Source organism: Micromesistius poutassou (genome assembly GCF_964030765.1).
Source record: "Micromesistius poutassou genome assembly, chromosome: 3".
Lineage (NCBI taxonomy): Eukaryota > Metazoa > Chordata > Actinopteri > Gadiformes > Gadidae > Micromesistius > Micromesistius poutassou.
Window position 1 is genome coordinate 23,707,113 of NC_140273.1, and position 26,922 is coordinate 23,734,034.

At 48.0% G+C, this 26,922-nt stretch overlaps 1 protein-coding gene across 1 annotated transcript; it reads right to left on the bottom strand.

Moving 5' to 3' along the window:
• Positions 1-345: 345 nt before the first annotated feature.
• LOC311340782 (voltage-dependent calcium channel gamma-5 subunit-like) lies at positions 346-22,787 on the bottom strand (the record flags this gene model as incomplete). Its single annotated transcript, XM_084465664.1, has 5 exons — positions 346-627; positions 2,781-2,926; positions 4,720-4,860; positions 5,660-5,746; positions 22,592-22,787. The coding sequence occupies 5 exons, from the start codon at positions 22,785-22,787 to the stop codon at positions 346-348; spliced, it is 852 nt and encodes a 283-aa protein (XP_084321790.1).
• Positions 22,788-26,922: the final 4,135 nt, after the last annotated feature.

Genomic DNA, 26,922 nt, shown 5'->3' on the forward strand with positions numbered 1-26,922 from the left:
TACAGTGGAGGAGGAGGAGGAGGAGGTCATGTGGTGGTACAGAGGAGGAGGAGGAGGAGGAGGAGGAGGAGGAGGGGCTCAGCAGTGGGAGGAGGAGGTCATGTGGTGGTACAGAGGAGGAGGAGGAGGAGGAGGGGCTCAGCAGTGGGAGGAGGAGGTCATGTGGTGGTACAGAGGAGGAGGAGGAGGAGGAGGAGGAGGAGGAGGAGGAGGAGGAGGAGGTCATGTGGTGGTACAGAGGAGGAGGAGGAGGAGGTCATGTGGAGGTGCTCAGCAGTGGGAGGAGGAGGTCATGTGGTGGTACAGAGGAGGAGGAGGAGGAGGAGGAGGAGGAGGAGGAGGGGCTCAGCAGTGGGAGGAGGAGGTCATGTGGTGGTACTCGGGGCAGCGCAGCAGGGCGGGGTAGTGGCCGCAGGAGGAGCTGCTCATGGGCATGGAGGCCTCTGACACGGCGGAGGCGCTGCGGCCGCGGCCGGCCGGCCCGTCGGGGGCGTCCGGCTGCAGGAACTGACCCGAGTAGTCGGAGCAGTTGCTGAGGCGCGGGCGGTAGAAGCCCTGGTGGGGGCGGTACATCTCCTCAGCCGTGTAGCGCTTCATGAAGAGGTACACCGACATGACGCCCGCCGTCTGGGGAGGAGGCAGAGAGCATGGTGACACACACACACACACACACACACACACACACACACACACAGGTTGTAGTGTGTGTGTGTGTGTGTTGCGAGCGTATGCGATTTCAAAGTAACAAACAAACCAACTCAACCAACTCTGTGTGTTAACAGTATGACCTGTGTGTTAACACTATGACCTGTGTGTTAACACTATGACCTATGACCTGTGAGTTAACACTATGACCTATGTGTTAACACTATGACCTATGACCTGTGTGTTAACACTATGACCTGTGTGTTAACACTATGACCTATGATCTGTGTGTTAACAGTCCATGGAGCAAGATGAATATGATCAGAAGAACACCAAAAAAGACAAAGAGAATGATTATGTTTTTGAGCAAATAATTTGACAAAGCAATATCCATAACAGAAATGGGAATCCCTCAGTCAGAAGTCCCTCACTCTCTCCCCTCATATCGGTACCGTGGAAGTGGAACGCATACAGCTCCTCTGCAGTGCAGAGGGGGGGATATGGGTGCCTGAGCATCCTCCCTTTGCATCTGAATGTCCAAAGTGCCATTTTGAGTGGCCATTTAAATGATCAATGCTTCGTAAAATTACACATGAACATTTAAAAATGAACGTGTGAATCAATTATTGGCTGGTTTACGCAAGCAACTCCCTGAGGCACTAGTAGTACTAGTAGTAGTACTAGTAGTAGTAGTAGTAGGCTGTTATGAAATAGGCTCCCTGGGCTACTTCATCTTCCTGTAGACCAGTGTTCAATTGTGGTCCAACGCCATCCAGATACCATCCAGATATCCCTATAGAGATCCAGATATCCCTATAGTGATCCAGATATCCCTATAGCGATCCAGATATCCCTATAGTGATCCAGATATCCCTATAGTGATCCAGATATCCCTATAGAGATCCAGATATCCCTATAGAGATCCAGATATCCCTATAGTGATCCAGATATCCCTATAGAGATCCAGATATCCCTATAGCGATCCAGATATCCCTATAGCGATCCAGATATCCCTATAGAGATCCAGATATCCCTATAGTGATCCAGATATCCCTATAGAGATCCAGATATCCCTATAGTGATCCAGATATCCCTATAGTGATCCAGATATCCCTATAGTGATCCAGATATCCCTATAGAGATCCAGATATCCCTATAGTGATCCAGATATCCCTATAGAGATCCAGATATCCCTATAGAGATCCAGATATCCCTATAGAGATCCAGATATCCCTATAGAGATCCAGATATCCCTATAGAGATCCAGATATCCCTATAGTGATCCAGATATCCCTATAGAGATCAGTGATCCGCTGCGTTCTGCCTCTCAACCAGCAGCCCGCTTTAAACAACACGTCTTCTGGACCTTACCTTAGTTATTACCTTAGGTTATTTGTCGTCTGCGGTGTAGGTTGGTGGCTATACATTTTGACTTTGTAATAAAGCATATCCTTACATTTAGAGCTCAGGTTGCAGTTAATTAGTATTTAATTACTCAAATAAATAAATGATAAAAATAAATGCTAAAAATAAAGATGACATATATTGTTAACAAATCTTGTTCCATGTGCCCTTTTTTAAATTAGAGCCCCTGCCACTCAAAAGGTCTCTGCCCTGCTCCTCTGAAGTCCCGCCCTCACGTCTCAACACAGTGGAAGGCATCTGAAGTCCCGCCCTCTCGTCTCAACACAGTGGAAGGCATATGAAGTCCCGCCCTCCCGTCTCAACACAGTGGAAGGCATATGAAGTCCCGCCCTCCCGTCTCAACACAGTGGAAGGCATATGAAGTCCCGCCCTCTCGTCTCAACACAGTGGAAGGCATATGAAGTCCCGCCCTCTCGTCTCAACACAGTGGAAGGCATATGAAGTCCCGCCCTCTCGTCTCAACACAGTGGAAGGCATATGAAGTCCCGCCCTCTCGTCTCAACACAGTGGAAGGCATACGAAGTCCCGCCCTCTCATCTCAACACAGTGGAAGGCATACGGCTCCTCTGAAGTCTTTCCATGAGGCTGGCTGGAGGCAGCCGGTCCTGGAGAGAGGTCGGTCCTCCACTGAGCCCACGTGTCTCCTTGCTTCCCTGGGAGACACCCTCCCTGATACCCTAAAGAACAGGAAGTGGGAGGCGGAGGGTTACCTCATCCAGCAGGAAGGAGATGGCAGCGAAGGCGAAGGACCAGCCATACTTGTAGCTGAAGTAGGTCTCGTAGGTCTTGGTCCGGTTCAGCATCTCGTCGTTGATACTGGAGATGTAGAGCACCAGACCGACCACCAGAGAGAGACCTGGAGCACAGAGACCAGCTTTACCTTGAGGGGACATTATTGAACGTTAACTACCTCCAGGGCTGCACACTAGTGATGGCAGGTGAGGTGACAGCATTTATCAGAAAACCAACAGATGATGACTGCTCGGGCCCCCCTGTGATTCATGACCATTTCACTAAACTAGATGGACTTCAAGTGACTCACCAAAGCCTGTCAGAGATGTTCAGACCTACTGTATGAAGCACTGCTAATAACTCAGTCGCATCTATCAGAATTAAAAAAAAAGTATTTATGTGAAATTACTAATTAAAAATAAGTGACATACAATACATGTGCCTTCAATTGCCCCCTGGGGACAAATAAATTACAGACGCAGTCACTCGCAATGAAATTCTCAAGTCTCAGGCTCCTTCAACAGTGCAATATAAAGAAAAGTAAAAGTATAAAAGAAACACAAGCGAGCTAAGCCTAAATAAACAAATAAACTACAATACTGGACATGAATAATTAGAACAAAATAAATATATAATACAATGGGGGTGGCATTAGCACAGGGGGTAAAGTAGGTGCTGGTTCAATCCCCGGCTCCTCCTAGCTGAGTGTCGAGGTGTCCCTGAGCAAGGCACCTCACCCTAACTGCTCCTGACGAACTGGCTGTCTCCTTGCATGGCTGAAGACCCTGTCTTGTGTGTGAATGGGTGAATGCAATAGGCATTATTGTAAAGTGCCAATAAGTGCTTTGGGTGGCCACTGGTTACAAAAAACATATAAATGCAGTCCATTTACCAATAACTAAGGTATAAATAGATGCAGCATAGAGTGAAATGTAAACAGACATTTTGATCCAGATGTCGACTGTTGTAAAGTGGCATAGTGGTGAGCTAGGTAGCTCAGGAGTCTTGTGGCCTGTGGGATGGAACGGTCCCTGAGTCTGGTGGTGTGAGACCGGATGCTGCGGTAGCGTCTACCAGACGGCAGCAGCCACAACAGTTTGTTGCGGGGGTGATGAGGGTCTTTAATAATCCGGTTGGTCTTCCTGCACCGCTGAGTGAAGAGGTCCTCCATGGATGGCAGCTCCGTCCTGGTGATGTCTGGGCAGTCTACACCACCTCTGTAAGGGTGAGGGTTGAGGGCGACTGCCGTAGCAGGCGGTGATGCAGCCAGTCGGGAGACTCTCTATGGTGCAGCTGTAGAAGTGCAGAGTGTCTGGAGTCCATGTTGAACCTCCTCAGCCTGAGGAGGAGAAAGAGCCGCTGTCTTGCCGTCTTTGTGATGGCGTTGGGGTGGTGGGTCCAGGTCAGGTCCTCGCTGATGTGGACCCCGAGGAACTTGAGCTGCTGACCCTCTCTACTGTCGTCCCGTTGATGGTGTTGGGGGCGGGTCCTACTCCCTGTCACTTCCTGTAGTCTGTGTGTGGCCACGCAGTCATGGCTGAACAGGGAGTAGAGGAGAGGGCTGAGCACGCAGCCCTGGGGTGCGCCGGTGTTGATAGTCAGGGTGGGTGATGTTTCCTCTCCGCACTGCCTGGGGTCTGCCCGTCAGGAAGCTCAGAGTCACAGAGGGCGCTGTTGAGCCCGAGGTCCCTGATTCTTTGCCTCCAGTCAAATTGCATTTCCGAATCCTCATTACAATTTTAACACATACATTACTTGCATGACAAATTGAGATAGTTTCTAATTTCTTATTCAACACACAATCTCCTCCATCTCCATTCATCTGGGACATGTGCTGCTAATGGGGCTAAGTGGAACAAAAGATGGAGCCATGAAACAGAGTTATTCAAATGTGCTTCCTCCTCTGAGCTGCCGTACCTGACAGGATGAAGAAGATTCCAGAGACGAAGGCGAGCACGGTGTGATGAGGCCGTATGTGGCCCACGTTGCTGAGGATGAAGCCGATGAACATGAAGAAGAGGCTGACCAGAGGGAACGGCGTGGCCGAGCGGATCATCTCTGAGCGGACAGGAGGAGACATTTACTACCACTGCAGATCACATGAACATCAACGCCACAAAGACCGATATCACAGGCACTGAATCCTCAGGAAGGCTATCCTATATCACAGGAAGAGCTACTCCAATTGAACCTATCCAATCTAATCTGATCTAGTTTTACCTAATGTAACCCTATCCAATTTGACCTAATCTAATCCAACCTAAACCAATCCAATCTAACCTAATTTAATCTAATCCAATCCAAAAGTGAACCGGTAACCTGAGTCGCTTTGAGTGGGTGATTAGTCAGACAGCTCCACTTACTGAGGGACTGGTTTACAGAGTGGTGCAGCCTCACTTACTGAGGGACTGGTTTACAGAGTGGTGCAGCTCCACTTACTGAGGGACTGGTTTACAGAGTGGTGCAGCCTCACTTACTGAGGGACTGGTTTACAGAGTGGTGCAGCCTCACTTACTGAGGGACTGGTTTACAGAGTGGTGCAGCCTCACTTACTGAGGGACTGGTTTACAGAGTGGTGCAGCTCCACTTACTGAGGGACTGGTTTACAGAGTGGTGCAGCCTCACTTACTGAGGGACTGGTTTACAGAGTGGTGCAGCTCCACTTACTGAGGGACTGGTTTACAGAGTGGTGCAGCCTCACTTACTGAGGGACTGGTTTACAGAGTGGTGCAGCCTCACTTACTGAGGGACTGGTTTACAGAGTGGTGCAGCTCCACTTACTGAGGGACTGGTTTACAGAGTGGTGCAGCCTCACTTACTGAGGGACTGGTTTACAGAGTGGTGCAGCTCCACTTACTGAGGACGCTGACGGTGGACTCGGAGGTCAGCTGGCCGTTGGTGGGCATAACGTACTCTATAGTGAAGCATCGTCCCTTCTCCTCCCCTGGAGCAGGAGAAAGAGAAGCAAACATGTGAGCTCTGGTTGTTCTGAGGTATCATGGTCTACAAACGGTTACAATAAACTGGTTTGAGGAGCCCAGTAAGAGTCCCTAGGTGAAGTGTGGCTTAGTTAGACTGGGGTGCAGATTGGGCCCCTCCAGACCAGAGGAGACTGAAGGCTGTCCCAGGACAGCACTGCCCCCCTTCCCCCTCTCTCTTCCTCATTGGCAGGAAGCAGCTAGTAATTAAGCCTGCTGAATAGTTACTCATCCAAAACTGAATTCATTGAGGCTAAGAGCTATGTGTTGAGCCCGTAGATCCTCTGCTCATGTTTTATGAAGCCATCAGATTCCTGTGAGTGAGGGATTCCCCTCGACCCAATTAAGTACGCCTGCAGGGATCTAAACACGGCGTGGTGCCAGCGGGACCTCGTTAGCTAAACACGGCGTGGTGCCAGCGGGACCTCGTTAGCTAAACACGGCGTGGTGCCAGCGGGACCTCGGTAGCTAAACACGGCGTGGTGCCAGCGGGACCTCGGTAGCTCGAGTCTCCTTTAGGAGAGGCTGAAGGTAACGGGGGGGCCTCACTATCAGGGTCTGATATTTCTGATCGCATTATTTAATCAGTGAAGTGATTATTTTACATAATCACTTCACTGAACGTCATGCTTTAGCTGGGGAACCAGAACCCCTGACCCCCCAGAACCCCTGACCCCCCAGTACCCCTGACCCCCCAGAACCCCTGACCCCCCAGTACCCCTGACCCCCCAGTACCCCTGACCCCCCAGAACCCCTGACCCCTGACCCCCCAGAACCCCTGACCCCCCAGAACCCCTGACCCCCCAGTACCCCTGACCCCCCAGTACCGGGGGCCCAGAGACGACCGGGGGCCCAGAGACGACCGGGGGCCCAGAGATGACCGGGGGCCAGAGAGAGACGACCGGGGGCCCAGAGAGAGACGACCGGGGGCCCAGAGAGAGACGACCGGGGGCCCAGAGAGAGACGACCGGGGGCCCAGAGAGAGACGACCGGGGGCCCAGAGAGAGACGACCGGGGGCCCAGAGAGAGACGACCGGGGGCCCAGAGAGAGACGACCGGGGGCCCAGAGACGACCGGGGGCCCAGAGACGACCGGGGACCCAGAGAGAGACGACCGGGGGCCCAGAGAGAGACGACCGGGGGCCCAGAGAGAGACGACCGGGGGCCCAGAGACGACCGGGGGCCCAGAGACGACCGGGGGCCAGAGAGAGACGACCGGGGGCCCAGAGAGAGACGACCGGGGGCCCAGAGAGAGACGACCGGGGGCCCAGAGAGAGACGACCGGGGGCCCAGAGAGAGACGACCGGGGGCCCAGAGAGAGACGACCGGGGGCCCAGAGAGAGACGACCGGGGGCCCAGAGAGAGACGACCGGGGGCCCAGAGACGACCGGGGGCCCAGAGACGACCGGGGGCCCAGAGAGAGACGACCGGGGGCCCAGAGAGAGACGACCGGGGGCCCAGAGACGACCGGGGGCCCAGAGACGACCGGGGGCCCAGAGAGAGACGACCGGGGGCCCAGAGACGACCGGGGGCCCAGAGACGACCGGGGGCCCAGAGAGAGACGACCGGGGGCCCAGAGAGAGACGACCGGGGGCCCAGAGACGACCGGGGGCCCAGAGAGAGACGACCGGGGGCCCAGAGAGAGACGACCGGGGGCCCAGAGAGAGACGACCGGGGGCCCAGAGACGACCGGGGGCCCAGAGACGACCGGGGGCCCAGAGAGAGACGACCGGGGGCCCAGAGAGAGACGACCGGGGGCCCAGAGAGAGACGACCGGGGGCCCAGAGACGACCGGGGGCCCAGAGAGAGACGACCGGGGGCCCAGAGAGAGACGACCGGGGGCCCAGAGAGAGACGACCGGGGGCCCAGAGAGAGACGACCGGGGGCCCAGAGAGAGACGACCGGGGGCCCAGAGACGACCGGGGGCCCAGAGACGACCGGGGGCCCAGAGAGAGACGACCGGGGGCCCAGAGAGAGACGACCGGGGGCCCAGAGAGAGACGACCGGGGGCCCAGAGACGACCGGGGGCCCAGAGAGAGACGACCGGGGGCCCAGAGAGAGACGACCGGGGGCCCAGAGACGACCAGGGGCCCAGAGACGAGTTCAATGTATTTTCCTGCGGTTGGAGAGCCTTAGAGAGGTGACTTGGTTTGAAGAACACATTCTCTATACGTTCCCTTTCAGCATTCCCTTTGGTAGTTATTGATGGTAGTTATTGATGGTCGTTATTGATGGTAGTTATTGATGGTCGTTATTGATGGTCGTTATTGATGGTCGTTATTGATGGTCGTTATTGGCTATTGGTTATCGGTAGCGTCCCTGAGCGTCAGCTCCGTCCCTGAGTGTGTGACGCTCTCAGCAGGTGATCAAAGCCCCAGGTCATTTAATAACTACCTTTAACCGATGGAGGGAGTCCTCTTTACAAACCAAGTTGTGTGGGGTTTGATTGGCCGTTAAAGGCTGAGCTCATCCCTGGCTCCCAGCAGCCCTGGCCTCAATATCAGACTAACCCTATCAGCACCGGTCCTGCTGGGTGGCGGCCGGCGTGGTCCAGGGGTCTTTTTTGGGTCAACATCCTGAACCAGGACAGCTAAATGGGCAATAGGGCCAGTTGATTGGTCGGACAGACCAATGCACACACACACACACACACACACACACACACACACACACACACACACACACACACACACAAAAACACACACACACACACAGCCCATTAGTACTTAAAGGTTGTGCCCTGCTGAGCAGCTGGGAAAGCATGTTGCGTAACCACCAAGCCAAATGAGCCCCCAGGCCTGCTGCCCCAGACTGCACTGGGGCAGCAGGCAGCTTCACTATATGAAGCTCACAGGCTCACATGCAATTCACTAATGGAGATGTTGAAAGGCCATCAGCCTGGGTGTTATGTATTGCAGGTATTTAATAAAAGATAAAGCTTTAACCTTTAGGGCCCTATTTTACTGATCTGAAACACAAGCATGAAACGTGAAGCGCAAGTAGCTCTGTGGGAGGATCTCTGGCGCTGTTGCTATTTTAACGGCGGATAAATGACTCTTGTGCCCGACGCAAATCTAAAATGGGTTGGTCTGAAGTAGCCTAATTACCTGTAGGTGTGTTTTGGAAGTAAAGTGCAATAAACCAATGAGAGTTCCATCTCCCATCTCCTTTAAGAGCCAGCGCATTTGAAATTGACAAGTTGATATTTTGACAGCGCGTTTGCAGTCTCCGCTGAGACCGATGCATGACCACATGAATTTCAAACTTCAAATGGCTCAGTTTATGGCCAAACAATAGGTCTAATGCACACATTCAACAGTCAACTATGGACTGTATTATGCGTTATGTGTTTAGTTTGCGTGTGTTTGAACAGATGGGGGCACACATATTGTTGAACTGCGCACTGAACATTTTCACCCGCATTCATTAAACTTTTAAACACTCACTCGCGGTAAAACTATGTTTTCCACGACCAAATACTCATCAATCCTAAAAGTTATGGGCTTGTACACGATGTCTGGGTCAAGAACATATGTGTTTGCTGTACGGTGTTTGCAGATGCATTGATTTAAAAGTACAACTTACCACTGTATCAGCTGTTCTTTCCCAAATGATTTAATCAACGTTATCATTTACCCTAAAACTAAATTTTGTTAGGGTTAGGGGATAAACCTTGCTCAAGTTTATTATTGTTATTATTATTATTTTAACGCATGGCAAAGACTACTCTACTGTGTTCATTCATGCAGCCCCTAAGGATTTTTTTTTTCCACAATCCAAATGCTATTTCTATGCAGTTTCACACATATGAACAATCTTTGACATCATAATATTTAGGCAAATCGTTTGCATGTTTGTGCTGTGTATAGCCTACGTGTGTGTAAGTGTATGTTGCAGTTCCAACCTGCCATGGCATGTCAAAATAGCAACACCAACTACGCTATCCGCTGGTGCATTTAGACCAGGAATTTGATGGTCAGTGGCACGATTGCTTTTTAGATACCTAAAATAGCACCATGTATCATTTGCGCCGGAACACGCCTCTGCTTTTCACTGACACGCCTCTCCAGGGCGCAAGTGTAGTGGCGCGAGTTTGCCAGCGAGTTTGCACCAAGCTTTACGCTGGGTCCAAACTAGATACATGCGTTGGTGTAGAAAATAAATTGCGCTGGGTGCAAGATAGGGCCCTCAACTTCTATGATGTAACTTTTCAAATGCAGCCTTTAACTTTCTTAAAAAATGTCTGAACTACAATGTGTTCGGGAATTAGTCTTTATAAAATCGGTTTAATGTTGTGTTACACTTTAGGATTATGGGTAATCTGTCCTGATGGTGAGCACTGGCCCTCTCCGACATAGGAATCGCCGAATAGCATTAATGCAGGAATCTGTGTTTAACATGCTCGCCACCTCCAGGTGGATGGCTTGGCTTGCTAGACAGGTGAAGATCACCCCCCATCTCTTCACGTGAGATCTGCCTCGTTTGACCTCTATAGGACCAAAGTAGTCTATACCCACGTGTGAGAAAGGTGGTAGGTCTGGGGTGATTCGATCCACTGGCAAGTCTGCCATTTTTTGTTCTCCAACCTTAGCCTGCATTCTTCTGCAAAAGACACAAGATCTTATTATACTTCTCGCGGATGAGTTAGCACATGGTAGCCAGAATCCCTGTCTGAGCTTTGAGAGCATATGATTTCTTCCTGCATGTCCAACTTGTTGATGGATGTCGTGCAGGATCAGTTTGGATACGCGTGAGTTTTTGGGCAGGATGATCGGATTCTTCAGACTCACTGGCATGGATGCTTGACGTATCCTGCCTCCAACTCTCAGGATGCCATCATCAATGATTGGATCCAGTTTCCATACCGAACTGGTAGTTTTGACTGGTTTTCCCATTCTCAAGAGTGCTAGCTCTGAATCGAAGTAGCGCTGCTGTTCATAGCAAAGTATCGCCTTCTCCGCTTCCTCCAAATCCTCCACGGTCAAACCTTGCTGCTCTCCTTTGGAGGCCATAAGGACTTGGTTTTTACTGCTTCGGAGCAGGAGACTCCGTCGGAGTTTCAACAGCCACGCAGCAGCTCTCTTTAGCTTTTTCCATGAGGAATAGTATTGAATGAGATTGGTGGTTGCATTGATTTGCAGATTAAGGCAGTTTGCAGTGATCTCTTTCTTTACCTCTGGATCATCCATTGGAATGTGCCTAGATCCTTTGGCATCTCGGGCCACTCACTTTCCTTCCTTGACAGGAAGCTTGGGCCCTTTAGCCACCGGGTCAAGTTCAATCCTCGTGAGGCATCATCTGCCGGATTATCTTTCGAGGTTACGTGTCTCCACTGATGTTCCCTGGAAAGGTTATGGATCACTGCAATTCTGTTGGCGACATAGGTATGAAAACGTTTTGTTTTATTATAAATGTACTTCAGCACTGATGTACTGTCCAGAAGGTTGAATCAGTTAGTTCCATGTGAAGTTCTGTGTGTAACATCCTGTCCACTTTAGCAGCAAGGGTTGCAGCTGCAAGCTCCAGTCTTGGAATCGTCATCTGTTTCAGTGGTGCTACTCTGGATTTCCCAAGTATGAAAGAGTGTTGAATGTCTCCTGTATTGCTTATTAGTCTGAGGTAGGTTACTGTTCTGTATCCTAGCTCACTTGCATCGCAGAAGTGGTGTAGCTCAGCAGTCTTTACATCACCAAATTCCTCAGGCTTCATGCACCTGTCCACTTCAAATCTGTTTAGCTGGTCCATTTCTGTGAGCCATTTTTGCCAGGGCCTTGATAATTCATCTGGAATTGCTTCATCCCATCCACATTTTCCAAGACAGAGCCTCTGCAGGATTTGCTTAGCCTTGAGAATGAAGGGGGAGAGTAGACCAAGTGGGTCATATATGGAGCTCACTACAGAGAGGATTGCTCTTCTTGTTGTAACTCTATTCTTCACCGCTACTCGGAAGGTAAAGGTGTCTTTCTGGATATTCCACTGGATACCGAGGGCCCTCTCAAGAGGAGGTTTCTCCCGGTCTAGGTCAAGTTGTTTCACAAGTGGGGCTCTGTGACTTTCTGGAATAGTCTCAAGGACTTCAGTGCTGTTACTTACCCACTTGTTCAAAGTGAATCCTCCTTGGTTGCATACCTCTCTGAGGTCTCTTGTGAGCTGAATTGCCTTTTCTACAGATGCCACTGAATGGAGGCAATCATCAATGTAAAAGTTGTGTTTGATTATGTCAAGCACCTCCAAACTGTATTTGTCTGAATTATCAATGGCTATTTGTTTTAGGGCAAAGTTAGCAATGCTTGGCGATGATACTGCCCCAAAGAGGTGGACATTCATTCTAAAGACTTCCAGTGGCAAGTTTACATCCCCTTGTGGCCACCACAGGAATCTGGGAAAGTCCCTGTGCTGCCTCTGAACACATACTTGGTAGTACATTGCTTCGATGTCAGCCATTATTGCAATTCTTTCCTGCCTGAACCTAAGCAGGACACCTAGAAGTGGGTTAGCTAGGTCGGGACCTTGGAGAAGTTCTGTGTTGAGAGATTTGCCTTTATATGAAGAGGAGCAGTCAAACACAACTCAAAGCTTGCCCTTTTGCTTGTGGTACACCCCATGATGTGGAATGTACCATACGTGTCCATCATTTCCTTGCAGCTCTTCTTGTGGAACCTTCTCTGCATAGCCCTTTTGCAGTACATTCTCCATGAATGTTTTGTACTCTGCTGCGTAAATTTGATCCTTCCTAAATCTCCTGGAAAGACTCAGTGTGCGCTGTGCTGCCACATCATGGTTGTTCGGTAGCCTTACATCCTTGTCACGGAAAGGTAGGGGTAGGTAGTAATGTCCATTTTTGACTGTGACTGCTTTCGTTGTTAGGTCCATAAATTCTTTGTCCTCAACAGACATTTCTCTCTTCTCCTCATAATCCTTTTCAGGAAAGTCGTTGTTGTATTGACTGATGAGCAAATCCTTGAGATTCTCCATCGAAATTCGATTGACTGTTACTGACGCCGCTCCCGTCTCCTTTGTAGCAGAACAAGAATTGAGTGGGCCATTGACCACCCATCCTAATAGCGTCTTGACTGCATACGGTCCATTCCCTTGACTGTTGACAACTTGCCAGGGTTGCATCGCCTGTGGAACGTTCATTCCAATCAATATCTCAACATTGGCATCAATGCTATCGAGTTCAATTCCCTTGAGGTAAGGCCATTTTTCCAAATCATGCTGAATGAGCAGATTCCCTTTCGAAACAGGAATTTCATATTGGGTGTATACCTTGGGCAGCTCAATGTACACACTTCCATCTAAGTGACCTACTTGCAATCCTGAGAGTTCATAGCTCTCAACAGGTCTTTCTTGTCCCAATGTTCGCAGGACGAATTCGGTCTTGCGTCCTTTAGCATTTAGCTGATGCATGATGTTTTCGGTGCAGAAGGTAGCTGAGCTGCCCGGATCCAGGAAGGCATACGTTCTGATGGTTTTGCTGCCGTTGACCACCCTGACTTGAACCGGAACTATTGCTAAAGCGCAGTCCTTTCTGGCCCCTGTTGCATTATCGGCTGATACTAGTGCACTGTTGAGAGTTGCTGATGTTGTGGAGTTTGTGCTCAGTAAGGACTGTTGATCTGAGGTCTGCTGATCAATGTGTAGTAGGGTCGGATGCTTCCGACTGCAGATCTGACAGTCCACTTTTTTATTGCAATTCATAACCATATGGCCCTTCTTTAGACATCCAAAGCAGTGACCATTCCGTTTCAAATGTTCTACTTTGCGGTCATGTGGTTCTGACTGGAATTTTATGCAGTCTGCTACTGCGTGTTTGCATTCACAAAAAGTACATGAAGGCATGACAGTACTGGATGAGGTGTTGGTTCCCTGGGTTACCTGTGAGAGCTGTCTGGGTGCCTGCTGTCCAGCAGGTGTCACAGTGGTCACAAAGCTGCTCCTTTTAGGCGTCCTAGAGTCAGTTGTTCTGGTTTCAGACACAGTGCTTTTACTGGGCAGAGGATCTCTTATGTCGCCAAACACTGGATGCAAAAGGATGTTGGACTGTATTTCCAGGAAGTCGACGAAATGCTTGAATCTCACACGTCCGCTTCCTTTAGCTAATTCATACACTGTAGTCCGCCATCGTTCACGGAGTTTGTATGGTAACTTGTGGACCAGCAACTTTAAGTTGGATGCAACATTCAATTCGTCGAGGTAATCCAAATTTTGCATTGCATTGTGACATTCTCTTAAAAATAGAGCATATGAATGAAGGGACATATGGTCCTCAGGTTTTATAGAGGTCCAGTTCAGTGCTTTTTCCAGATATGCATTTGCTATTATCATTTCATTTCCAAAATGCTTGTGTAAGAGCTGTCTGGCCTCAGTGTAACCCTGACGGGCTTCATATGCAGACAACTGCGGACCAGGTCTCTGGCCTGACCGAGGGTAAATTGTTCAAGAAAGTATAGCCTGTCTTGGCAGTTACTAGTCTTGTCTTCAATAAGATGTGTAAAAGCATTAATAAAAGATTGGTATAATAACGGGTCACCGTCAAAGACTGGAACTTCTCGTTTTGGCAATAGGGAAAGATCTTGTTGCCTGGCCATGAGATCCATAAGCTCCTTTTGCCTTTGAAGCATGGCATGGTGGTCTCTGGTGGGAATATTGCTTGAATTGGCTTGTTGGTGAGATGAGGTTTCAGATACTCTTGTGGCCACGCGAGAGCTACTGTGCATGTGTCTAACTGCTTTCTGGAGTGGGGTTTTTGGCACTGTCTCCAGAGGTGCAAAGTTAAGTGGAGAGGCATCAGCAAAAGTGGGATCAGGGTTATCGTCTTGGCCCGCATCATAATACTCGTTCATAGCATCGCCTTGGTCTTCATTAACACTAAGTACTTTAAGTTTTGCATCTACTGCTTCAATTTGTGATTGCAACTGAATCCTTTCTTTTTTCGACTTCAGAGTCGCTTCCTCCATTTCAATGGCGTGAATAATTGAAAGAGCTCTGGAGCGCGCCTCCAAAGAGGCCTTCTCAGCAGCAGCAATTTTAGTAGCAGAGGCTATGGATGATGCTCTCGACATTTTACTAGACACATGTGAAACGCTATCCTTAGGGCCAATTGCGGATTGTAGCCTTTCCTGTTCCCTCTCTTTACTTTTCCAAACGTCCACTTCTTTTAATAAAGCGACAATAGAATCAGCTTTTGGCTCATACCATTTACTCTGATCCTCTTCTCGCTCGGTGACGTCATCCATAAGTGCATACACGGCATCGTTCGCAGATTTAAATTCATCAGCACAGTCAAGTAACATAACAACTTTCTTATCCACTTCCATAATGTCTGCACCTTTGGTCATCATTTGCCTAATTTCATTTTTTTTCCTTTGTGCATGCTGCGAGCTTTCCTCTGCGCGTTCCAACTTTTGATTTCAGAAGCTTGGCCGCCTCGTCAGCCTTCTGAGAATCATCCATAATTTGCTTTTAAGTTCACAGAGCCTTTTATTCAGTATTTCATGTTTATGCAGTTCGTTGAACAATCCAGTCATTCGCTAGGGTTCTGTTTGTTTCCAGATTGTTTCCAAACATTTCTTCCCAGCGCAGTCGCGCAGTTCATTCATAAACAGCTTTACTCACAATTCGGAGATCATCCAATTCCATTGATCGCCTTTCCTTCGGCAATCATCATTAACGTTGCCCGTAATCCGTAAGGGCACAAATATTTCCAATAGTCGGTCTTCGGAGTTTTTCGACTATGATATGGCTAAAGTTTCGCCATCAGGTTTGAGGCAGAGGGTTACCGACACACATTCCAGATAAGTACACACGGAGAGTGGAATTCCAGTTTGAGTATTTATTCCGACAATCTGGTTGACTTTCAGTGTTTGCAATTGAAGGATGATAGGATGCAAAAATAAATGATATACAAGTGTTTCAGGAATACGTAAAGCTTGTGCGGTCTAAAAACTATTCCTTCTCCGCCATTTAACCTGCCCCTGGCTCTCAATGGACCAATAAATAAGTCCAGACAGCCGCGCCACCGAGGCACGCCAGGATCAGAGGGCGTGGCCACGCCACCACGCCTACAGGTAGATACAAGGTAAGGGCGTACAAACGTCCCAACGTCAGACACCATCAAATCACATCAAACAATCCACAAATAATAAAGACCCAGAAAGCAACCAAAGTTTTCCAAGACAAAATCGTAGGCGTCGTAAGCAGCTGGCCTATCGAGGTTCAAACTTGGCTATGTGTTTTGCTGGTTAACCCTGTGGTCCATGGAGGTTTGAGTATGTGCACCATACTGTACATTCCAGTCCTTCTACGGACACCGTGGACTGTTAACTTCTGCGTCTTCACTCCGTCGCCTTCGATTATGGAATCACCTGCATCCAAACTATCACACATGAACTCGGCATCGCTGCGACTCCCTGTTGAAATCTAAAGCGATCCCGCTACCTACATGGTAGCTCCCGTCCCAAAGTCCTCTCAACGACTCCATCCCCTGGTGTCATTCCCACCGTCATCTCGGCATGGCCCTCCCTCTCGTCGACTAGGCGTCGATGGCACGATAAGCCTGTGCCCCAGAATCTTCTTCAACTGTCTGCAACATCTACTACGCTCATCCCGGTGCTTTGGTCTCCTCGCCCCCCGACTGCCAGGTCTCGTCCGACGCGTGGAGCGAACACAACCCTTCTCCGTCCACTGGAGTACGAGGGTGTCACGTCGTCTACGCCACCCGAGCTACTCGCACCTGTTAGAATTGCTCTGTTTAATGCCCGGTCCCTAATTAATAAGGCATTTATCCTAAGTGACGTTTTTACCACTAGGAAACTGGATGTACTTTTCATAACAGAAACGTGGCTCAAAGCAAATGATCTCACTCCACTTGGAGAGCTATGTCCTCCCCACTGTGGTGTTCTGAACACCCCCAGGGCCTCTGGCCGTGGAGGTGGCCTAGCCACTATATTCAATAATAACACTTTTAAATGTCGTTTTTTGCCCACAATTGCCTACTCCTCATTTGAAGTGCAATTACTACTGCTTAATGTTCACCTGCCTATACTATGTGCTTTGGTATACAGACCTCCTAAAACTACTGGTAGCCTATTTATTAATGAGTTTACTGATCTTCCCTCCTCTATGGCCTCCCGATCAGATAAATTGTTGATTGTTGGTGATTTTAACATCCACATATGTTGCCCGACTAAACCAATGGTCAATGAGTTCATGAATGTTTTAGAATCTTTTAACCTAACACAGTCAGTGTCTGGTCCAACCCATCAAAGGGGCCATACCTTAGACCTTGTTCTCTCCTCTGGCTTTGATGTGGCCAATCTCTCCGTCTCTGATATTGCTGTATCAGATCATCACCTGATTGAGTTTGAGTCCACTCTTGTACGCCCCACCCCCTCCCCCACTCAGCCTCCCCCTCTCTCATGGATCTTAAACCCGGCCACGGCATCAAAATTCTCTCACCATTTTGGGCTAGTCCACCAGTCAAATCTCTCTGTCTCTTTCCCCACCTGCTCAAACACTGATGACTTGGCCTCTCTCTTTAACTCAGCCTGCACGGACACTTTGAATCAGGTTGCCCCTCTGAAACCTAGAAAAGCCAAGGTAGTCTCACCCTAAATGATACCACCCGTGCTCACCGGCGTGTCTGCATACAAGCTGAACGCAAATGGAAGAAGGATCCAAGCTCCAAATCTCTTATGATCTTCTGCGTGATAGCCTAAACCGCTATCAACTCGCTGTTAAAACGTCTAAAGCTGATTACTATGCTGCGTTAATTAATAAGCAAGCTCACAGACCCAAAGTGCTTTTTAAAACCATTAACTTAATCTTAAACCCTGCTTCCCACACTATTGAAAGCTCCACTGAGGCCTGTGAAAACTTTTTAATTTATTTTATTCAGAAAATTGACTCAATCAGAGCCAATATCCTTAGTTGTTCTCTTGACCCTGCAGACCCTCAACCTCCCACCAGCAGCCATCTTCAGCACTTTGCACCTGTCTCTTCCTCTGAGCTATCTCAGGTAGTCTCACGGATGAAGCCCACTTACTGCCCCTCAGATGTCATTCCCTCTCAGCTCTTCAGAGATATCTTTGCTTTTATCTGTCCATTCATTCTGGCAATAGTAAACAGCTCACTAGCCACTGGTGTTGTCCCTTCCACTTTCAAGCATGCTACTGTGCAACCTCTCCTAAAAAAGTCTTCCCTTGACTCAAACGACTTGAAAAATTACAGACCCATCTCAAAACTGCCTTTTATCTCCAAAATTTTAGAGAAAGTAGTTTTCCAGCAACTCACAGCATATTTGAACAGTTTTAATTATTAGATAAATTCCAATCTGGTTTTAGAGCTATCCACAGCACTGAATCTGCCTTACTGAAAGTATACAATGACATTCTACTTTGCACCGACTCTGGTTCCTGCGCCATTTTAGTTTTATTGGATCTTAGTGCCGCATTTGACACTATTGATCATGACATCCTACTGCAGAGGTTGGAACATAGAGTTGGGCTGGAGGGCACTGTTTTAACCTGCTTCACCTCTTACCTGAAAGACAGGACTTTTTCAGTTAAATTGGGACGTTACTCCTCTTCCTCTGCCACCATGAAGTGTGGTTCAATCCTTGGCCCCCTCCTCTTCTCTCTCTACATGCTGCCCCTGAGTTCCATCTTTGACAAATATGGCATCCAGTACCACTGCTATGCCGACGATACCCAGATCTACCTCCCAGTTGCCCCTCAGACCACATGTACATTAAACAAACTGTATAGCTGCCTCAATGATATTAAATCTTGGATGGCATGCAATTTCCTTCAACTCAATGATAGCAAAACTGAAGTCATTATATTTGGTCCCCCTTCATCTGTCACCAGCCTCAGCAGTGCTCTTGGTCCCCTCTCTAATAACGTGCACCCTGTGGTTAGAAACCTTGGTATTATGCTGGATAGCTCTCTGAATTTTAATAAACAAATCAATAGTGTGGTCAGAAGTGGTTTTTATCAACTTAGAGTAATATCAAATCTTAAATCCCTTTTATCCCGGAGTGATCTTGAAATTCTCATACATGCTTTTATTTCCTCAAGACTTGATTACTGCAATATTTTACACAATCTAACATCCATAAACTACAGATGGTCCAGAATGCAGCAGCCAGAATGCTCACTGGCACAAAAAAGAGAGAGCACATCACACCAGTCCTGGCTCAGCTGCACTGGCTCCCTGTCAAATTCAGAATTGATTTTAAGATTTTACTCTTTGTTTTTAAAGCTCTTAATGGCTTAGCCCCCCCTTATATTGCTGAAATGCTTTCCCCACACTCTACCTCCAGGTCGACCCGGTCATCCACAAAACAGCTCCTATCTGTTCCCCGTACACGTCTTAAAACGAAAGGTGACCGGGCATTCTCTGCTGCTGGCCCAAACCTATGGAATCCCCTTCCACCCCATATCAAGTCCTCTTGTGTGTTAAGTCTAATTTAACTCTTGCTTTTAACAACCCTTAACCTTGTTCTTACTTTTCTTTTACTACTTTTATTTTCGTGATTTTACTCTATTTAACCTGTTTTATCCTATGTTGTTCTTTTTATTATATATATTGCTTTCTTTCTACTTATTTTTTACATTATTTTTTATGCATTTCTTTTTTTTAGTCAAGACCTGTGTAGCCCTGGGCCTCTTTTATCAACTGCCCTGCCCAAACCCTGACTTCTGTCAATGTAAAGTGCTTTGGGTCAACTCCTGTTGTATTTAAATGTGCTATATGAATAAAAGTGACTTGACTTGACTTGGGAATACACTCAACCCTATTGTACTACCATCTACTGTAATACACTCAACCCTACTGTACCACCATCTACTGTAATACACTCAACCCTACTGTACTACCATCTACTGTAATACACTCAATCCTACTGTACCACCATCTACTGTAATACACTCAACCCTACTGTACTGTACCACCATCTACTGTAATACACTCAACCCTACTGTACTGTACCACCATCTACTGTAATACACTCAACCCTACTGTACTGTACCACCATCTACTGTAATACACTCAACTCTACTGTACCACCATCTACTGTAATACACTCAACCCTACTGTACTACCATCTACTGTAATACACTCAACCCTACTGTACTACCATCTACTGTAATACACTCAACCCTACTGTACTGTACTACCATCTACTGTAATACACTCAACCCTACTGTACCACCATCTACTGTAATACACTCAACCCTATTGTACTGTACCACCATCTACTGTAATACACTCAACCCTACTGTACTGTACCACCATCTACTGTAATACACTCAACCCTACTGTACTGTACCACCATCTACTGTAATACACTCAACCCTACTGTACTACCATCTACTGTAATACACTCAACCCTACTGTACCACCATCTACTGTAATACACTCAACCCTACTGTACCACCATCTACTGTAATACACTCAACTCTACTGTACCACCATCTACTGTAATACACTCAACCCTACTGTACCACCATCTACTGTAATACACTCAACCCTACTGTACCACCATCTACTGTAATACACTCAACCCTACTGTACTGTACCACCATCTACTGTAATACACTCAACCCTACTGTACTACCATCTACTGTAATACACTCAACCCTACTGTACTGTACCACCATATACTATAATACACTCAACCCTACTGTACTACCATCTACTGTAATACACTCAACCCTACTGTACCACCATCTACTGTAATACACTCAACCCTACTGTACTACCATCTACTGTAATACACTCAACCCTACTGTACTGTACCACCATCTACTGTAATACACTCAACCCTACTGTACTGTACCACCATCTACTGTAATACACTCAACCCTACTGTACTGTACTACCATCTACTGTAATACACTCAACCATACTGTACTGTACCACCATCTACTGTAATACACTCAACCCTACTGTACCACCATCTACTGTAATACACTCAACCCTACTGTACTGTACCACCATCTACTGTAATACACTCAACCCTACTGTACTGTACCACCATCTACTGTAATACACTCAACCCTACTGTACTACCATCTACTGTAATACACTCAACCCTACTGTACCACCATCTACTGTAATACACTCAACCCTACTGTACTGTACCACCATCTACTGTAATACACTCAACCCTACTGTACCACCATCTACTGTAATACACTCAACCCTACTGTAGTACCATCTACTGTAATACACTCAACCCTACTGTACTGTACCACCATCTACTGTAATACACTCAACCCTACTGTACTGTACCACCATCTACTGTAATACACTCAACCCTACTGTACTGTACCACCATCTACTGTAATACACTCAACCCTACTGTACTACCATCTACTGTAATACACTCAACCCTACTGTACCACCATCTACTGTAATACACTCAACCCTACTGTACTGTACCACCATCTACTGTAATACACTCAACTCTACTGTACCACCATCTACTGTAATACACTCAACCCTACTGTACTGTACCACCATCTACTGTAATACACTCAACCCTACTGTACTACCATCTACTGTAATACACTCAACCCTACTGTACTGTACCACCATATACTGTAATACACTCAACCCTACTGTACTGTACCACCATCTACTGTAATACACTCAACCCTACTGTACTACCATCTACTGTAATACACTCAACCCTACTGTACTACCATCTACTGTAATACACTCAACCCTACTGTACCACCATCTACTGTAATACACTCAACCCTACTGTACTGTACCACCATCTACTGTAATACACTCAACCCTACTGTACTGTACCACCATCTACTGTAATACACTCAACCCTACTGTACCACCATCTACTGTAATACACTCAACCCTACTGTACCACCATCTACTGTAATACACTCAACCCTACTGTACTGTACCACCATCTACTGTAATACACTCAACCCTACTGTACTGTACCACCATCTACTGTAATACACTCAACCCTACTGTACCACCATCTACTGTAATACACTCAACCCTACTGTACCACCATCTACTGTAATACACTCAACCCTACTGTACCACCATCTACTGTAATACACTCAACCCTACTGTACTGTACCACCATCTACTGTAATACACTCAACCCTACTGTACTGTACCACCATCTACTGTAATACACTCAACCCTACTGTACTGTACCACCATCTACTGTAATACACTCAACCCTACTGTACCACCATCTACTGTAATACACTCAACCCTACTGTAGTACCATCTACTGTAATACACTCAACCCTACTGTACCACCATCTACTGTAATACACTCAACCCTACTGTACTGTACCACCATCTACTGTAATACACTCAACCCTACTGTACTGTACCACCATCTACTGTAATACACTCAACCCTACTGTACTGTACCACCATCTACTGTAATACACTCAACCCTACTGTACTACCATCTACTGTAATACACTCAATCCTACTGTACCACCATCTACTGTAATACACTCAACCCTACTGTACTGTACCACCATCTACTGTAACACACTCAACCCTACTGTACTACCATCTACTGTAATACACTCAACCCTACTGTACTGTGCCAACATCTACTGTACTGTAATACAGTAAAGCCTACTGTACTACCATCTACTGTAATACAGTAAAGCCTACTGTACTACCATCTACTGTAATACAGTAAAGCCTACTGTACTACCATCTACTGTAATCCAGTCAACCCTACCGTACTGACCCCCAGCCTACGGGCCCCCAGCCTACGGGCCCCCAGCCTACGGCCCCCCTCCGTACCGGCGATGAAGCAGACCCTCCAGAGGCCCGAGTGCAGTGCCATGCGTGTCTCGGTGCTCTGGTTGAGGGGCAGAACCACGCCCTCCTCCAGGTACAGCCAGTAGTCTGTGCTGACGGCCACGCCCAGCAGGCCCAGGCCGCACACCGCAAACACGCTGCTCAGCAGGGTGAGCGCCTTGCGGCCGCACACGCCCATGGTGGAGCCCCCGGCCCCCAGGGGCCCTGGAACCGCCTGGTCCAAAACACAGGAGCTGGGGGAACAGAGACAGGACGGAGCTCAATGGGAACCAGGGTCACCTCCCTGGATGCTGCTGGTTCCCCTTTGGGCTGCATCCAAACTGAGGAGAAGCCTTCGTGTTCTTTACCTAAACGAGAAGCATGACCCTCTGAGATGGTTGGACGATGAGTGCAACGGTGTTGGGTTGAGTCCTTCTGGATGAGTCCTCCTGTGTTGAGAAAGAGAGGGGGGAGAGAGAGGGAGACCGAGACCAGAGAGAGAGAGAAAACAGGAGAGGTAGGTATAATAAGTGAGGATAATTCAAATGAACAAACTTCTTAACTCTCCATTGTACTCAAAGATAGTGAAAAGTAGTGGAGTAAAATGTTGAGAGTCAGAGTGTTGTACCTTGATACTAGCCTGGCTATTGCCAGACCAAGCTCAATCGTAGATTCAGCTTGGTCCTTCAGCGCGAGGCGTGATCAACGGGCGGAGTTCAAATGACGGTGTACACAATTGGCTGCTTACCGTCGCTTCCCTGTCATCATTGTGTTAAACCAGCCAATAGCCAACAGGGGGAAAAGCCAGCTTGGTGATTGGCTCCCGTAAAAGCGGCTCGGAAGCAGGAAGAAATGTATTCCTCCTCTCCAGACCCTGCAGGGCGAACTCAGACCGCCGGCAGGACGGGCTGTGGGTACCCAGTCTACCTTGATACTGTATTAATACATACGAGTCAGAATGAGTGACTGGTCCGAGTGTGGCGGTACCTTGATACTGTATTAATACATACGAGTCAGAATGAGAGACTGGTCCGAGTGTGGCGGTACCTTGATACTGTATTAATACATACGAGTCAGAATGAGTGGCTGGTCCGAGTGTGGCGGTACCTTGATACTGTATTAATACATACGAGTCAGAATGAGAGACTGGTCCGAGTGTTGTTGTACCTTGATACTGTATTAATACATACGAGTCAGAATGAGAGACTGGTCCGAGTGTTGTTGTACCTTGATACTGTATTAATACATACGAGTCAGAGAGGGCAATCATTTGAAACAAGTAACGGCTGACAGCTGAATATTGAAGATGGCGACAGCGGCCATGTTGTCATGGTGACGCTGTTGCTCTCCACATGAGCTGTGACTGACAGCGGGAGGGAGGACGGTGCCCAGGTAGCTCACTGTAGAGAGCACTGGTGAAGGGCTGTTTAGTGTGTGGGTATATGTGGTGTGTTTAGTGTGTGGGTATATGTAGTGTGTTTAGTGTGTGGGTATATGTAGTGTGGAGTTGAGTGTGTTTAGTGTGTGGGTATATGTAGTGTGGAGTTTAGTGTGTGGGTATATGTAGTGTGTGGGTATATGAAGTGTGGAGTTTCAGTCACTTTTTGGTCGGGAAAATAAATGACAGACATTCTGAGCCTCCAAATTATTGACCGTAATTCTTGATCAAACAGTTTGATGCAGGATATTTCTTTATATTTGACCTGATATTAACATGTTCTCTATGATCTCTTTACCTGATATTAACATGTTCTCTATGATCTCTTTACCTGATATTAACATGTTCTCTATGATCTCTAGTACCTAATCATGTAGAAAGACACAAAGTAATCACAGCGCTGTTTTAGCTGTGGGAAGCAGACAAGTTGCTCAGCCACATGATGTGATACAGCTGGAGAGGCAGTGAGTTACATCATCAGTTCAGAGAGAGAGAGAGAGAGAGAGAGAGAGAGAGAGAGAGAGAGAGAGAGAGAGAGAGAGAGAATTTCAAATTTCAAAACAAACTTTATTCCTCAATTTTCCTTTTACAGTTCAACCTTTTCTTTCTCAAGACTCGAAACCGCAAAACCAACTCAAAAGCCAAAAAACAAGCCAGCAAAAACAAAACAAAACCAAAAACAAACAAACAAAAACAAAACACATTTTTTAAAAGTTCAGTATCAAAGAGTTCTCTCTAACTGAACACAGAGCATCTTTGACCCCCACATCCCCACAAACTCCTGCGTCCTTCCAGTCAGTTCATAAAAACCGAACTCCACTCTGAGCCAGGCTGCCAGCAGCCCAGTCATCATGGACACCACATCCTCTGACCCCTGACCTCTGATCCTATTTTTCCTTGTCTTCCAAATAGCCAACTTAGCTGTCCCTGACACAAAGTTCATTAGTTGGTGGACAGACTTCTTTTTCGGGGAGTAACGTGGTCCAAAATTGAAACCACCTCTGTAGGTGCCTGAACAGAGCCTCTAACCTGGGACACTGGACAAAGAGATGGAAGACTGTCTCTGACTGGGAGCAGAAGGGACAGCCGTCCCCTGTGTTCGGATCAATGTGCACCAGATACCTGTTCGTAGCTATGGCCCCGTGTACAATCCTCCACTGGAGGTCTCCTGTCCGTTTGTTGACAGGAGGTTTGTACAGGGACCGCCAACAACCCCTCGGGGAGGATCCCACGCCAAAGACCTCAGTCCACCTGGACACCTTCACCCATGTGTATTGTCTATTGCTCGGGTGTTTGACCCTCCAAACGTCCACCACCCCCGCCTCCGCTCCCAGCTGTGCCAAGGCTGCAGCAGACTGTAGGTGGGGCTCCTGTCCTGTCCAGCGTGAAGTCCATGGTGCAGTTCCAGTCACCCGCCATCACTAGAACCTCATCCTGACTGCACTATTTGATGAACGCAGAGTTTTTAAAACAGGTCCAGCCTGTCTGGGCCCTGATTTGGAGCATAGACGTTGATCAAACAAAAGATACATCCCCGAATTTCAGCTTTAACAGCCACAGCTCTGCCTGCCATGATCTCCGAGGTGGAGATGACTTTAATGTCCAGGCCTGGAGAGACAAGCGTAGCTACACCTGCAGACAGGTTGGTGCCATGGGATAGGGTGTAATGGCCTCTCCACCACAGACCCCAGTCCACCTCATTGGTTGTGTCACTGTGGGTCTCCTGTAGGAAAATTATGTCGTTTTTTTTGGGAGACCATCTGTGACACTAAGAACCTCTTATTCTGGTCTCGCCCTCCGTTGATGTTTAAAGTTCCTATACTGAGCTTATCCATAAGAGGCAGAGAAAGAGCGATAGGAAAGGTCAGAGGGAGCAGTAAGAAGTGCACCACATTCATCATCATCATCATCAACATTTAAAAACATGGGCTTTTAAACGTTTTATCTCTTTTCCTTTCTTTGTCTTTCTTAAGGCTGTCATATGTTTCTTTAGTCTAAGCCGTTTCTTTTCGTCTAAAATGTCGACTCCGACCATCTTCTGTAAAGCTGTGACAGTTTTCATAAATTTATCTGGATCAGGGAAATAATCTGTTATTTTAACGGATCGTCCAAATGTTTCATCGAGGAAAGTGTTGATATCCTCTAAAGTGTACATGTCTCCACTTAAAGACTGTGAGTCTGCTACAGAGACACAGTCAGAGTCTGAGTCACAGTCCATCCCCTCCTCGTCCTCACCCACAGTCCTGTCCCACCTGACTCCCCCCTCCTCACCTCTACACCGGCAGCCTGACTCTGGTCAGACTCAGCTGCCTGTCCTCCGCCGCTGTGTCCCCCACAGACCTCCCCTCCTGCTGTCTGCTCCTCCTCGGTTTCCTCAGTTGCTCCTGGCCTTTCCTCTAAAGCAGCAGAGCTGTCCACCGCTACTGTCTCAGCTGCCCGCTCCACTGTCTGTCTGTTGGAGTCCTGTCCTCCACCAGACTCTGTCGGAGGAGCGGGGTCGCTCCTCCGTCGCTCCGCCGTATTAGCGGCCGCCGCCGCCGCCGCCGCCTCATCTCCGACCACCGCGGCGGTCTGAGTGCGTTCACCCGTGGGTCTGTGCGGACAGGCAGCCCGCCTATGCCCCACATCCCCGCACTCAAAGCACTTCATACTCCCTGAGCTGGCGGACACCATGTAGTTTCCCTCTCCATGTCTGACTCTAAAAGACACGTCCAGCGTCTGCGACGGACAGGTGAGGAACATATGCGCCTGTCTCCTGAAGGACTGGACGTGTTTTAGTTTGTCGCTCTTACAGCCTAAACCCACCGTTTTAAAACCACTCGCCATCTTCCTGAAGCGCTGCAGCTCTTGCTCCAGTGCTTCGTTGGGAATGAACGGGGGAACACCGGAGACGGTG